Raw genomic sequence first — 11,695 nt, 5'->3', positions numbered from 1 at the left:
GAATAATCAGAGGGCGCTAAATATCACTAAGGATGCCAGTAAGAGAAAAGAAATGCATAAGGCGAACGATATCAAAAGTATCTGATTCACCAAGAATTCTATCGAGGGACAAGTGACCGCGAGGGACGGTAGGAAAGCAAGACACGCTCGTCCTGGAAGTCAGGACATTCAACAGGGATAAGAGAGATGGGAAGTACCATGGTAAAGTAACAAATGATGGAGAGTTAGTTAGGAAGATCGAGCGAAGATAACCATCTTAAATGCAACTTGTAATGCAAATCGAGGTCACTAGAAGAGCAAAACATACAATAATGGAGAGTAAATGTAATGTACAGTATACCTGCCTCCATACATCCCTATATAAAAATTCATGAACTCCGTACACCTGGTCTTATAAGGTGGTGGGTTGCTGCTGTGATTACTAGTGTGTGGTAGAAGTGATATTTGCTTTTAGTGAGATGGGTCCATGGGGCCCCATCCAATAATGCAGGAAATATGAGACTGATTGTACCCCCTTAATTGTGGTGGTCAGTGGAATTACAATCCGGGTGATGATAAAAATATCATGATCATATAAAAAAAAGTAAAGGATATTAAAAAAATTAATTTAATTAAAATTCATTAAAAATAGATACCAAAAAGAGAAATATTCACTAAAACAAAATCTAAATTTCAAATACCCCTATTATTAAATAAATTCATTTTTTCACATTTGAATACTAAAGAGTAAGGTATTAAAATGCACTATTGATGAAAATTCACTCAAATTTCTGTTTATAAAGATATAATGAACTTATGAATTCAAAAGATGAACTTAGTTTTTATTTCTCATAAATGGTACTTAAGTATATTACTGTATACACAATAAATAAAATATTAAAAATCAGACAGTACAGTATAATAAAAATTAGAGTCAGTTTGTAAATTACAGATATCAGTTACACTCTAGAATGACTATGACTGAGCAGATAACTACAACTACACCGACTCGGATCCTTTGGTATATATTATCTTAAATTACTGTGTGTGACTTTTTGTTATGGCGCAGCAGATTTCTTCTGTTTTATCTTGAGTATCTTTCTGTCTTTCTGTTTGTGTGGGCCTGATGACCCTGAAGGCACTATGTTTCTGATTACTTTGTCTGGAGTTCTTGTGAATTTCAATTTCCTTTGGTGACTGAAAGAGGTGAGCCAGTCAGTATTGCGCTTTTTCTGCACTCTAGTTTCAGGTCGGTTGTGAGGGGACAACCCGTCTACAATGTAATTTGGTAAGTTTGCAGTTGGAGAGGAGAGGTTTCCAATTCGAAATGAGGTCTTGGAAGAAACTGGTTTGCACATTGATATATGGTTCTGGTAGCTGTGTAAGGGTGCTATCCTTATGTAAATTTTCTTTGCTTTCTATGTAATGTCCACTCTTCTCCATAAGTTTAGATGCTACATTTGTGACAGGCTTTCTAAATCCAACTCCAAGTGCTTCAATAGGTTTCATGCACTCTGTCATTTCTGTGACCCCTTCACCTTTTTCTTTGCATTTTTGTAAAATACTAGAACCCACATCATCTCCATATTTGAGCATCTTAGCGACACTTGGCTGAGGGGATAATGAATTGTTCACAGAAGGTAATATACCTAAAATACTCTTTTTAGGAGAATTAGGGGACTTAGGTTTGACTTCATCTTGTATATTTTCCTGATCTTCACCAATGATATCTGTAAGTTTACGTTTAAGGCTAGCCTTTTTGCTATCACTTACTACTGTTATACCAGAAGTACTTGCAGAATCTTGAGAACCTGGAGTTTTAGCAGTTGCAAGCCAAGTCAGTAGAGTATTTCTATCACTTGTCTTGGGTGTGCAAGGTGTGGCTCTGCCTTTAGTTCCTTGCTTACGTCGAGGAGTTTGTTGTCGTGGTGTACTGGGATGAGTTTGAGGGGAATCTGCATTGCACTGCCCTTCTCTTTTTCTGGTATTTGGTGTTGCAGCAAGAGAGGCTCTTGTTCTTGATGTACTTGGAGTGACAGGCAGAGAAGGGAGTGGTTCATGGGATTCAGAAACTGTTCTTTCTTTATTCCCCAAATATATTGCAGTCTTGTTATCAGTTGCACATTCACTATTGCGTTCTTTTATAATGTATGGCTCAGATATGCCACGAATATTTATTTTTTCATCAAAGTCATCCAAGTCAACATTTTTTCGCCGAAAGATGCGGAGTTTCATGTCATCTGCACAAGTTACTACCTAAAAAAACAAAAATACTAATTATTAAAATATCACCGAGGCATCAACAGTGCCATCTCTGTGCAAGATATCTCTTAAAACTCCAAGAAATTTTCTTAACCATTCACCTTTGTTAGAAACGTTCTTATAACTACATCTCTCATGATTTAATTTAATCTTAAATACTCTTGCAATTTAATATTTCAGTGTTTATTCTGTTGCTCTTTACTTTATATTCTACCATAAAACTAAGGTGCTCAAAGCTGTACATCAATGTAAACAACTATTTTATGTTGCACATCACTGAATAGAAGGGTTTCTGTCACTAATATAAAAGGTATGCATTCATCTGTGTGGATATATCTTGTTATCTTGAGGTTATCTTGAGATGATTTCGGGGCTTTTTAGTGTCCCCGCGGCCCGGTCCTCGACCAGGCCTCCACCCCCAGGAAGCAGCCCGTGACAGCTGACTAACACCCAGGTACCTATTTACTGCTAGGTAACAGGGGCATTCAGAGTGAAAGAAACTTTTGCCCATTTGTTTCTGCCTCGTGCGGGAATCGAACCCGCGCCACAGAATTACGAGTCCTGCACGCTATCCACCAGGCTACGAGGCCCAGATATGAACACTAAATTTTAAGACTGGCAAGTTTGAAGTATCTTCTGTATATCTGACTGTTCTTACATTGAAAAACAGATGATTCAAGCATTGGGCACTAACAATTATTAAAACTACGAATCTGAGAGAGGAAGTGAGATTGCATGAAGAGACAAAACCCAGATAAGCTACAAAACTTAACTTGACCCATGACTTAATTCATATAAATATATATACAGTATTATAATTAATATGAGGGGTGAACATATGAGTGTGTGAGGAAATATTGAGTATGAGCAGCACACAGTATATAATAAGGAGGATGACTGGGTGGCAGCAGCTTGTAAGTAGTGTGTGAATGTACTTGTTTGTTGTGTATATGACAACTCATGATGAGCATTGTACACCTGGCCCGATGAAGCAGTGGATGAGATTACTTTGTAAAATATATGACTTTTCTACTATATTACTCTCCCCATTTTTTGGGGGTTGGCATTTCTCCACCTGACTAGTGGGAAACAGGGTAATAATAACAGGTAATTATTATTATAGCAAGATACAATGCTACCCAAGTGCACAAAGAAATTAACAAAAATGTTTCAGAATAAAAACAAGGCACCTACATTTACCTAGTGCCATCACTGGAATGAGGCACACCTTTCAATTTGGGTTCTCATATAATGACAAAAGCAGTCTTAAGTTTTAATTTATACATTCGAAGAATCAGTGTAATAACCGATTTATCAGCAATTTTAGGAGTCAAGACTAATGTCTCGAATGGTTATTTGATGATCATGTGGGTGGAGTCATGAGAGGGATATCAAAGAGAGTATGACAAGAATAAACACATATTAAATATGTTTTATGCAGATGATGTTTTTGCTCTAGCAGACAAAAGAATTTGTGCAAGCAAGTTAGAGAATGAAAGCCTTGATTACAGTTAACGCAATTAGACACACGTGTATGGATGCTCCCCATTAGGAAAGAAGAGGGGATGATGATGGCAATATAAAAATGCTTAACTTGAGTAGCCATCTGACTGTTTTATTAACACTTTCGTGCCCCCTGGGATGGTAAAAAAAAAAGCGGTATGTGCGCGCGGCGTTTTTGCCGCGTAAGCGCAAAAACAAAAATGTGTATACTCTTTTTACTCTCCTTACCTTAGTTCTCGAGCTACGTATTTCATTTTGGTACCAACGTGTTCGCAATTAAAATTCGCTAGAAGAACATCAGTAAAAAAAAGTCACGAAACGTATAGGGATACCAGCACCAAATAAATAACTACGAAGATGACTCGCCTGTGAAGCGCCCAACAGCAACAAAATGTTTTTACTCTTGGGATTGTTATCACCTCCACACTTGTCCTACAGCGTTAATTTTGGTATCAATGGACTCGCAATGAAATTCCCAACACGGTGATATGAATATAAACGTAGAATAATGATTGCAGCCCACCAGCAAGAGTGTGGGAAGTGGTGAAATTGTTACCCGGTATCGGTGACGGGACGACACTTGTGCGATACGGCGCTTTGAAAGTTTATACTTATTTCACTCTCCTGACATTATTATTCTATGTACATCATTCATTTTTGTGTCAATGTGTTCGCAATAGAATGTTCTATGAGCCCGTAGGTAAAAAAGATCAACAAAGCGTAAGATAGAATAGCGCCACATATAAAACAACGCTGGAACATATCAGTGAGTGTCAAACACACACGAAATGTTTTTACTTTTGTTATGTTTGTCAAGTTTATACTTGTTGCACACAGTTATTTTTTATTGTACATTGATCGGAATAAAATTCCCTAAACAGACATATGCATATAATACATGATATGGGGGAAGCATTACCAGTATAAACGGCTAAAATCACCCACCTGCAACCCGTTTGGGACACTCATGCAGACACACGCTACACCCAAAAAAAAATCTATGAAGGTTCGAGTCTACTTATGGCAGTTTATGTGATACAGTGTTCATTCTGGTATCAAAATACAAAATACATTACCAGTATAAACGGCTAAAGTCACCCATCTGCAACCCGTTTGGGACACTCATGCAGACACACGCTACACCCAAAAAAAAATCTATGATGGTTCGAGTCTACTTATGGCAGTTTATATGATACAGTGTTCATTCTGGTATCAAAATACTCGTTTCAGTTTGTAGTTAATGCGATTTTCAGAATCAACTGAATCGCTGGAGGTTCAACATTTGAGTCAGAGTCATCTGACAAAACCGTCTCGTCAAATGGCAGTGTGCCAGACATCTCGGGTTCTGATTCGGTTGCTGCTTCAGCTTGAGGTGTTGAAGTGAACAAGGGCCGCCTCACACCAGATGGTCCAGGAGTCTGCATGGCGTCAGCATAGGCAGGACCTGTGTCATCATTTATGTCTGGAGCGTGCCACAAGTGTTGAGATACTGTTGCTGTTTGAGGCCAATCTTCCAGGTCCAAGTACAATAGGGCCCAATTTGCCACCTCGTGGAACTGTAGCAATGTTAGCTTTTTTTGATCAGTTGTGTTGTATTTGTACAAAACAAAGGCATTATGCAAAGCCATTTGCAGGAAATAAAACGTTATCTTTTAGGTCCACTTGTGAGTTTTCCGGGTAAAATGGTAATACCATTTGATCGAAGTGGTCCACACCTTTCATGAACTTATTGTACCATGCAGCCTAGTGGTGAGAAAGAGAGCCTCATGGCGCGCAGTTTGAAACAAACCCAAAGTAAATCGGATTAAAATTGAATTTTATACAAATATTTTAAAAGAGGACATAAATTTATGTCCACCATGCGGAAGCGGTGAGGCGAAACAGGACTTCAGGGCGGAGTCCTCATCCGCAGAAAGTGTTAAATATATAGTAGCTTTAAGACTCAAAAAGAGGTAATACAATTAACTGCAGGTACAGTGTAAAGAATCTGGGTAGCACCTAGACAAATTTACCTTTTCGTCATCAACCGGGCACCAGCCCACAGAAGTGACCTCTGCAAAGTGTCCTCCAAGTCTTGCTATAGGCTGCCCTGGACTGTCAGTCAGCCATATATATGCACAATTGTCACTGGAGCCACTCAGCAGATAAGAACCACACGGACTGATACAAGACTTCACAAAGTACGTCAGATTTACATGACCTGTGTATTCAGCAACTGTGGGCAAGATATGAATTATTAATTACAAAGTTAATCAGTAAGAGGACTGGATGACCTAAGTCTTCCATGACATTATTAACATGTGGGATGTTTAATAAATGTTAAATTGCACACTGTTGGTAAGTCACATCAGTATATCATTTAGAGCTCAAGCATCTTTGTTATTTTATTTCTGATTCTAATGTCCCTCTCCAAACCTTCCTGAGAAACTGGCCATGACAGAAAAACATCAAGACATTCCCCGCTAAACATGCCAGATCAGCTTTAATGATCAAAACATCACCCCCCATACGGGAGCCGGTCGGCCGAGCGGACAGCACGCTGGACTTGTGATCCTGTGGTCCTGGGTTCGATCCCAGGCGCCGGCGAGAAACATTGGGCAGAGTTTCTTTCACCCTATGCCCCTGTTACCTAGCAGTAAAATAGGTACCTGGGTGTTAGTCAGCTGTCACGGGCTGCTTCCTGGGGGTGGAGGCCTGGTCGAGGACCGGGCCGCGGGGACACTAAAAAAAAGCCCCGAAATCATCTCAAGATAACCTCAAGATAACCCCCCCCAAAAAAAAGCCTGTCCCATCTTGAAACTGGCCACAAGTAAATATTTGCAGGTAACACACTATGTACTTGTCTCGCCTATTACTTCCATGGCACCCTTCTCATAATGCTATACATATATGCAAAAATCCATAATATTGACTATATCCACCTACTTACTCCATGTACAGTATACAATAATTCAATTTGCAGACTTCTTAAAAATATATTATCTAACATTTTAATTCATTGCTTCTTTCTTCTATCTCTGTTTACTAATTTGTTTGTGAATCAAAAGAGAAGTATCCTCACAAACTACTTATGACAAAGTCATATGCTGCTAAAATACATTTTGTTGATAGGTTTTCTACCAGGCACACATTACTGCAAATTATTCACTCATACTTAAAATGACATCAATCATTTCATTGTCCTTCTCTCATACCAGCAAAGGTTGAGAGCCCCAGGATTAACAACACTCACAGAGACCTTTAAAATGTAAATGTAATAGTATAATTTAGTCATTTTGTGGATATTCACATGAAACATACCTGGTTTAGGAGTGGGATTTGCAAGGTGATAGGCATAGATTGTGTTATCCATGCAAGATGTGTATAAAACATCGCGAGATGGTGAAACAGATAAGGATGTGAAGCCCCTATGCGATGAGCGGCCAGTGTGTTCCAGAATGTTTTGACACTGGGGTTCACGTTTTCCACCACCATGAGTCTTGCGGAGGTCCCACAGTTTTATGAGCCTGTAAAAAAAAAAAAAAAACGTTAATTGTAATGAAATGCCAATTTCTAAGTGAGCCCTGGAGGCTTCCTGAAGCTATCATACTGATTAAGTGCCATGCTACTTGAGTGTTATCAGTTGCAAAGTTCTTTTTACCTACCAGAGACCACAAGTCTTACCTCATTCCCTCAGAGAGGCGCAGGGAACGATGGCATATGAACACTTCCACCCTATTTACCCTTGCCATCCAAATACTCCAGCTTAAAAAACAAATACTATCTCCTTACCCATCTGAGGCTCCAGATGAGATAACAACATGCTGCTGCTGGAACACAACACCCGTTACACTGTTGTTTAATGACGAGCTGGCCATAGCTGCTTTGCGAACACTGGGTGATGCTATGGTTTTGCCTGTTGCAGAGAAATTGGAAGAGATAACAATAAAAATTCAACATGAGGAATAATATAGTCAATCAATAACATTAGCATCCACAAGATAATATATTTATTAATCACTAAATATGAGCACTGGGTTCCCTTTGACTTGGTGAACAGTTTGTGAGTTTTATTCACTTTTTGGTTGAGCGGGTTCCTAGTCCCACTGAAGACCAGGCAAATCAAAACACAATTAGACATTTGTTACTATGCCATCACTGGAGTGTAATCACTCAGAATAATTAAATTATAATGCAAACCATACAACAAGGCTAATAGGTGGGGCATAAAGAGGTAGGCTTCACTCATCCATAGACACTATTAGACCTTCCTTTCCTATCCTACCCACCTATCTTTTTGGTGGGTATTTTTTGGGTCTCAAATTCATCTCTGATCCACAAGTTACCCTCACCATAGAGAAAGCCAGATTCTGGTCGTGGCTCTGGTAGGTCAATATGAATCTCATTAGGCCTGGTACACATCTCAAAGCTTGGTTCTAATAAATAGCATGTAAGCTACAGGAAGCCTCTCAAAAAAGAATAGAGGACAATAACTTAATTTACAATAAGGATTATCTAATATATACAATTCTGAAAACAAAATACAAAACTTGCCAAGATTGGAGTGAGCTGGGGCTATCTCATCAGCTTTGTGGTGTGGCTTACAACGCTTGTCCCAGATAATTACACTGCCATCACGTGCTCCTGTTGCTATCACACCTGGAGCATTAGAAAAGAAACTGAAGTAAATATTCATATATTTTAAAGGTATACTGCTAAAAAGAGTAACTGATTAGTTTCCCAATTTTGCAACATGTTAGGATAGATATACAGTGCTTTGGTCATATCAGGTTATAGTGTTAACAAACACAAAACATTAAGTGCCAAGAGCCAGGCCCCCAACTCTTGTGACTTTCAGCTCAACTATTAATATCTTTATCAGGACATAAAATTAATTTCTATAATTTTCTTGCATGCTTAATATAACAGCCAATAATGATAATACTGTACTGAATGTATATTAATTTATCTGACAAACCAACTAGGTTCTCATTTTCAAAGATAACAAATAAATGCAGTATTTCCTGCCACGGGCAAGTGATGGGAATCAATTAATTGCAATTAATTTTCATGTTACCACCTGTCTGTAGTGCCGATATCATAAGCAGGAGTGAATGTAAACATCATAAGACATATGACCACATTTTCTTACTTCGAGTCTAATAGACAGCCTACAGCCTGAAAGCACTTCACTTTTTAGTAATATAGCACTTACCAAATTATGATTTGCCCAAGGTATTACAATGTCTTGTTGACAAATGCTCATTGATGTCACACATGCAGAATAGGCTTTAACTTGGCAGACATTTGAACCTAGTTTCATTACCCAATACAGGCAAGATCATTGGAAGCTGGTGTGATTTATAATTGACAGATAACCTTAAAAAATAGGCAGATGTGCATTGAGAGTTGATAAAAGCTGAAAATGTTTCACATTATAAAAATGGGACACAAGAAGAAGATGGAGATAGGAAGAAAATGGCAAAATGAATGTCTCAAAAATAATCCAGTATTGGAATATAATGCAGATTTTCTTTATTAAATAACTTGCTCTATAATAGGAATATATGTCCAAATGGGATACAGTATATACATACAGATGGAAAATATCTGAAATTTGCAACGAATCTAAAGTACCTAAATGCTGTAAAGTATGTGAGAGTAAACACACGATAAAAGCAATACTAACATGGGTCATACGGGTTTACATGAACAGTCTTGACGGATCTAGTGTGCCCCAACAATGACAGAGTCACGTCCAGAGTGCCATCTTCCCGTACTGCCAAAATAGACACACACTGATCCCCAGACACGGATACCAGCTCAGCAGACCCTGGCACCCAACACACATCAAAGATGGCATTCTGATGGATCTGCTGACCTGAAACATTGAAAGAATAAGCTACAACTAAAGGAAAAGACTGTGGTCCAACAGCTATGTTTTGTTTTTAAACTTGAGTAACATATTTTATCAAACATGAGAAGCATAATTTTATCAAACTTCAGAAGCATATTTTAATCAGATATTTAAATGACAACTAATCAAAGGTGATATTCAATCCCTGTGCCAGGCATAGCTCGATACAAATAATCTCATGAATATGGCATTCTTAAAAATAAAAGTGCAACTTACTCGTACTATGTACATTTTGTGAAAATGCAAACACAGTACACAGAGGAAAAGAGGGAAGTGTGGGTGGACTAGGAGGGTGGGGTGTGGGTAAGGGGTTGGCAAGTGGGACAGAAGGCATATGGGTGATGGTGGGTGGACATAGTGGGTGGGTTGATATGAGTGATAGTGGGATTTAGTCAAGAAAACAAAAACGAAAGAGCTAACTTAAAAAGAGTCCAACTAGAATTGATTCCATATAAACATTTAGGTTCCTAATAATTTATTACACATTAAATTTTTACTGGTGTTTGTTCTCATATCTCATACTGTGCAGTAGTTCATCAACAATGACATCAATATTAACTCTGTAATATACCTTCCACTGGTGACACACTGCCAACTAGTCGCGTATCTCGTAGACCTATTTGACCATCTTCATTTGCTAGCACAAGTATATGTCCATAATTTTTTCCTTCACCAAATTTACATGCATATATTGGTGGTTCCACTCCAGACTGGGGAACGTTTTCTTCAAGTTCGACAGCAATGCCCTCATATTCGTCATCACGGTAGCACTTGAAACTCCAGGCAAACAAGCTCTTCTGTGCTTTCTTTACTTGGCCAGGATCTGTAATGGAAATAATACAAATTAATATTGATATGCTTTGTATAAGGATTCCCAAAAGTAATACAAAATACATAATGTAATGGAGCATCCAGAATAATTGACACAGTAATTTCTGTACTGTTTTATAATATGTTCTGCTATGCAGGTGCCATTTCTACTTTTATACTGCTCAAACACTTCCTATATTGTCTTTATATATTTGTAATTCAAAACTAATTCAGAGGGGTGGGAAAATATGGTCAGGGACCCTTCTGCCTGAACTTTTCCCCCTTTGAACGACAGTTGGTCTTGTGCTTTACAAGAAATAAACACAGATTTGTATGGTTATGTGGAATGTGTGGGAAGTACGTGTACAGTACAATACTTACATGAACAAAACAAACAAAAAAGTGGAAGTGGTGAAAGTTTTTAAGATGCCAAATGTTTAAAGTGTTAAGATTATGCGAGACATGTACAATATGTAGTTTAATTTCACCAATAAACCAGGAGGACAAACATGACCACTTAATATATGATATATATATAGAGGTAGCTCCTATTTATATCCACCTAAACACATTTATATATTTACCCGAGGACCACTACCTCCCTAGCTGTCTCAAAGGGGATAGGAAGCCAGCAATTTGTAAAGTCTAACCTACGCTTGAAACAATCCTGTGAACCCAGGTCTATTATGTGACCCAGTAATTTATTCCATAAATCAGCTTACATTAGACAAAAACTTCATCTTGGTGCTTGAAGTGGGCGATGGTACCGCCATAGCAATTTGAGGAACCTGGTCTTTCAAAACACTTACAATTCAAAGTAATTCATAAAACTTTCTAAGCACGAGAGTAGTTAATAAACTTCATATTATCTTGGGAATGCCCGTGAAGAAATGATTTATTTAGAACCCACGTTAAAATGCAAACATTAAAAGGACCATGTAGGAGACCATCAGAGTGTCGAAAACTTTATTTCATTCCCAATCAGAGACTTCACCCACAATTTCTATCATCATTTACCAAGGCAACATATAGAATCGAGGCGTCGTGTTGAGGGTACTCACAGAGGCCTCTAATGGTCCTATCACAGAGTTCACTAACAAGATGAGGCCGAGGTGCTCCAGGCATCGTCTCCAACATGTAAACAAACTCGGGGCATATTTCGCGGGAACCTTCACTTTCATTACTCAATGAAAACATTTTTTTAATAATGAATATACTCTATTTATTGTTACTTTATGAAAATTC

The 11,695-nt window shown here is 38.2% G+C and overlaps 1 protein-coding gene across 1 annotated transcript; it reads right to left on the bottom strand.

Moving 5' to 3' along the window:
* Positions 1–803: 803 nt before the first annotated feature.
* On the bottom strand, positions 804–11,638 carry LOC138356105 (denticleless protein homolog). The gene is given in 9 exon segments (XM_069311840.1): positions 804–1,319; positions 1,321–2,235; positions 5,757–5,959; positions 7,045–7,250; positions 7,516–7,639; positions 8,278–8,382; positions 9,413–9,604; positions 10,212–10,463; positions 11,512–11,638. Coding segments are annotated over 9 exon segments (2,355 nt in total). The 5' UTR covers positions 11,588–11,638; the 3' UTR covers positions 804–1,037.
* Positions 11,639–11,695: the final 57 nt, after the last annotated feature.

This window comes from Procambarus clarkii, chromosome 70, assembly GCF_040958095.1.
Source record: "Procambarus clarkii isolate CNS0578487 chromosome 70, FALCON_Pclarkii_2.0, whole genome shotgun sequence".
Taxonomy (NCBI): domain Eukaryota; kingdom Metazoa; phylum Arthropoda; class Malacostraca; order Decapoda; family Cambaridae; genus Procambarus; species Procambarus clarkii.
Note: the sequence above shows the minus strand (reverse complement) of the source record. Positions and strands in the feature narration are given on the sequence as shown.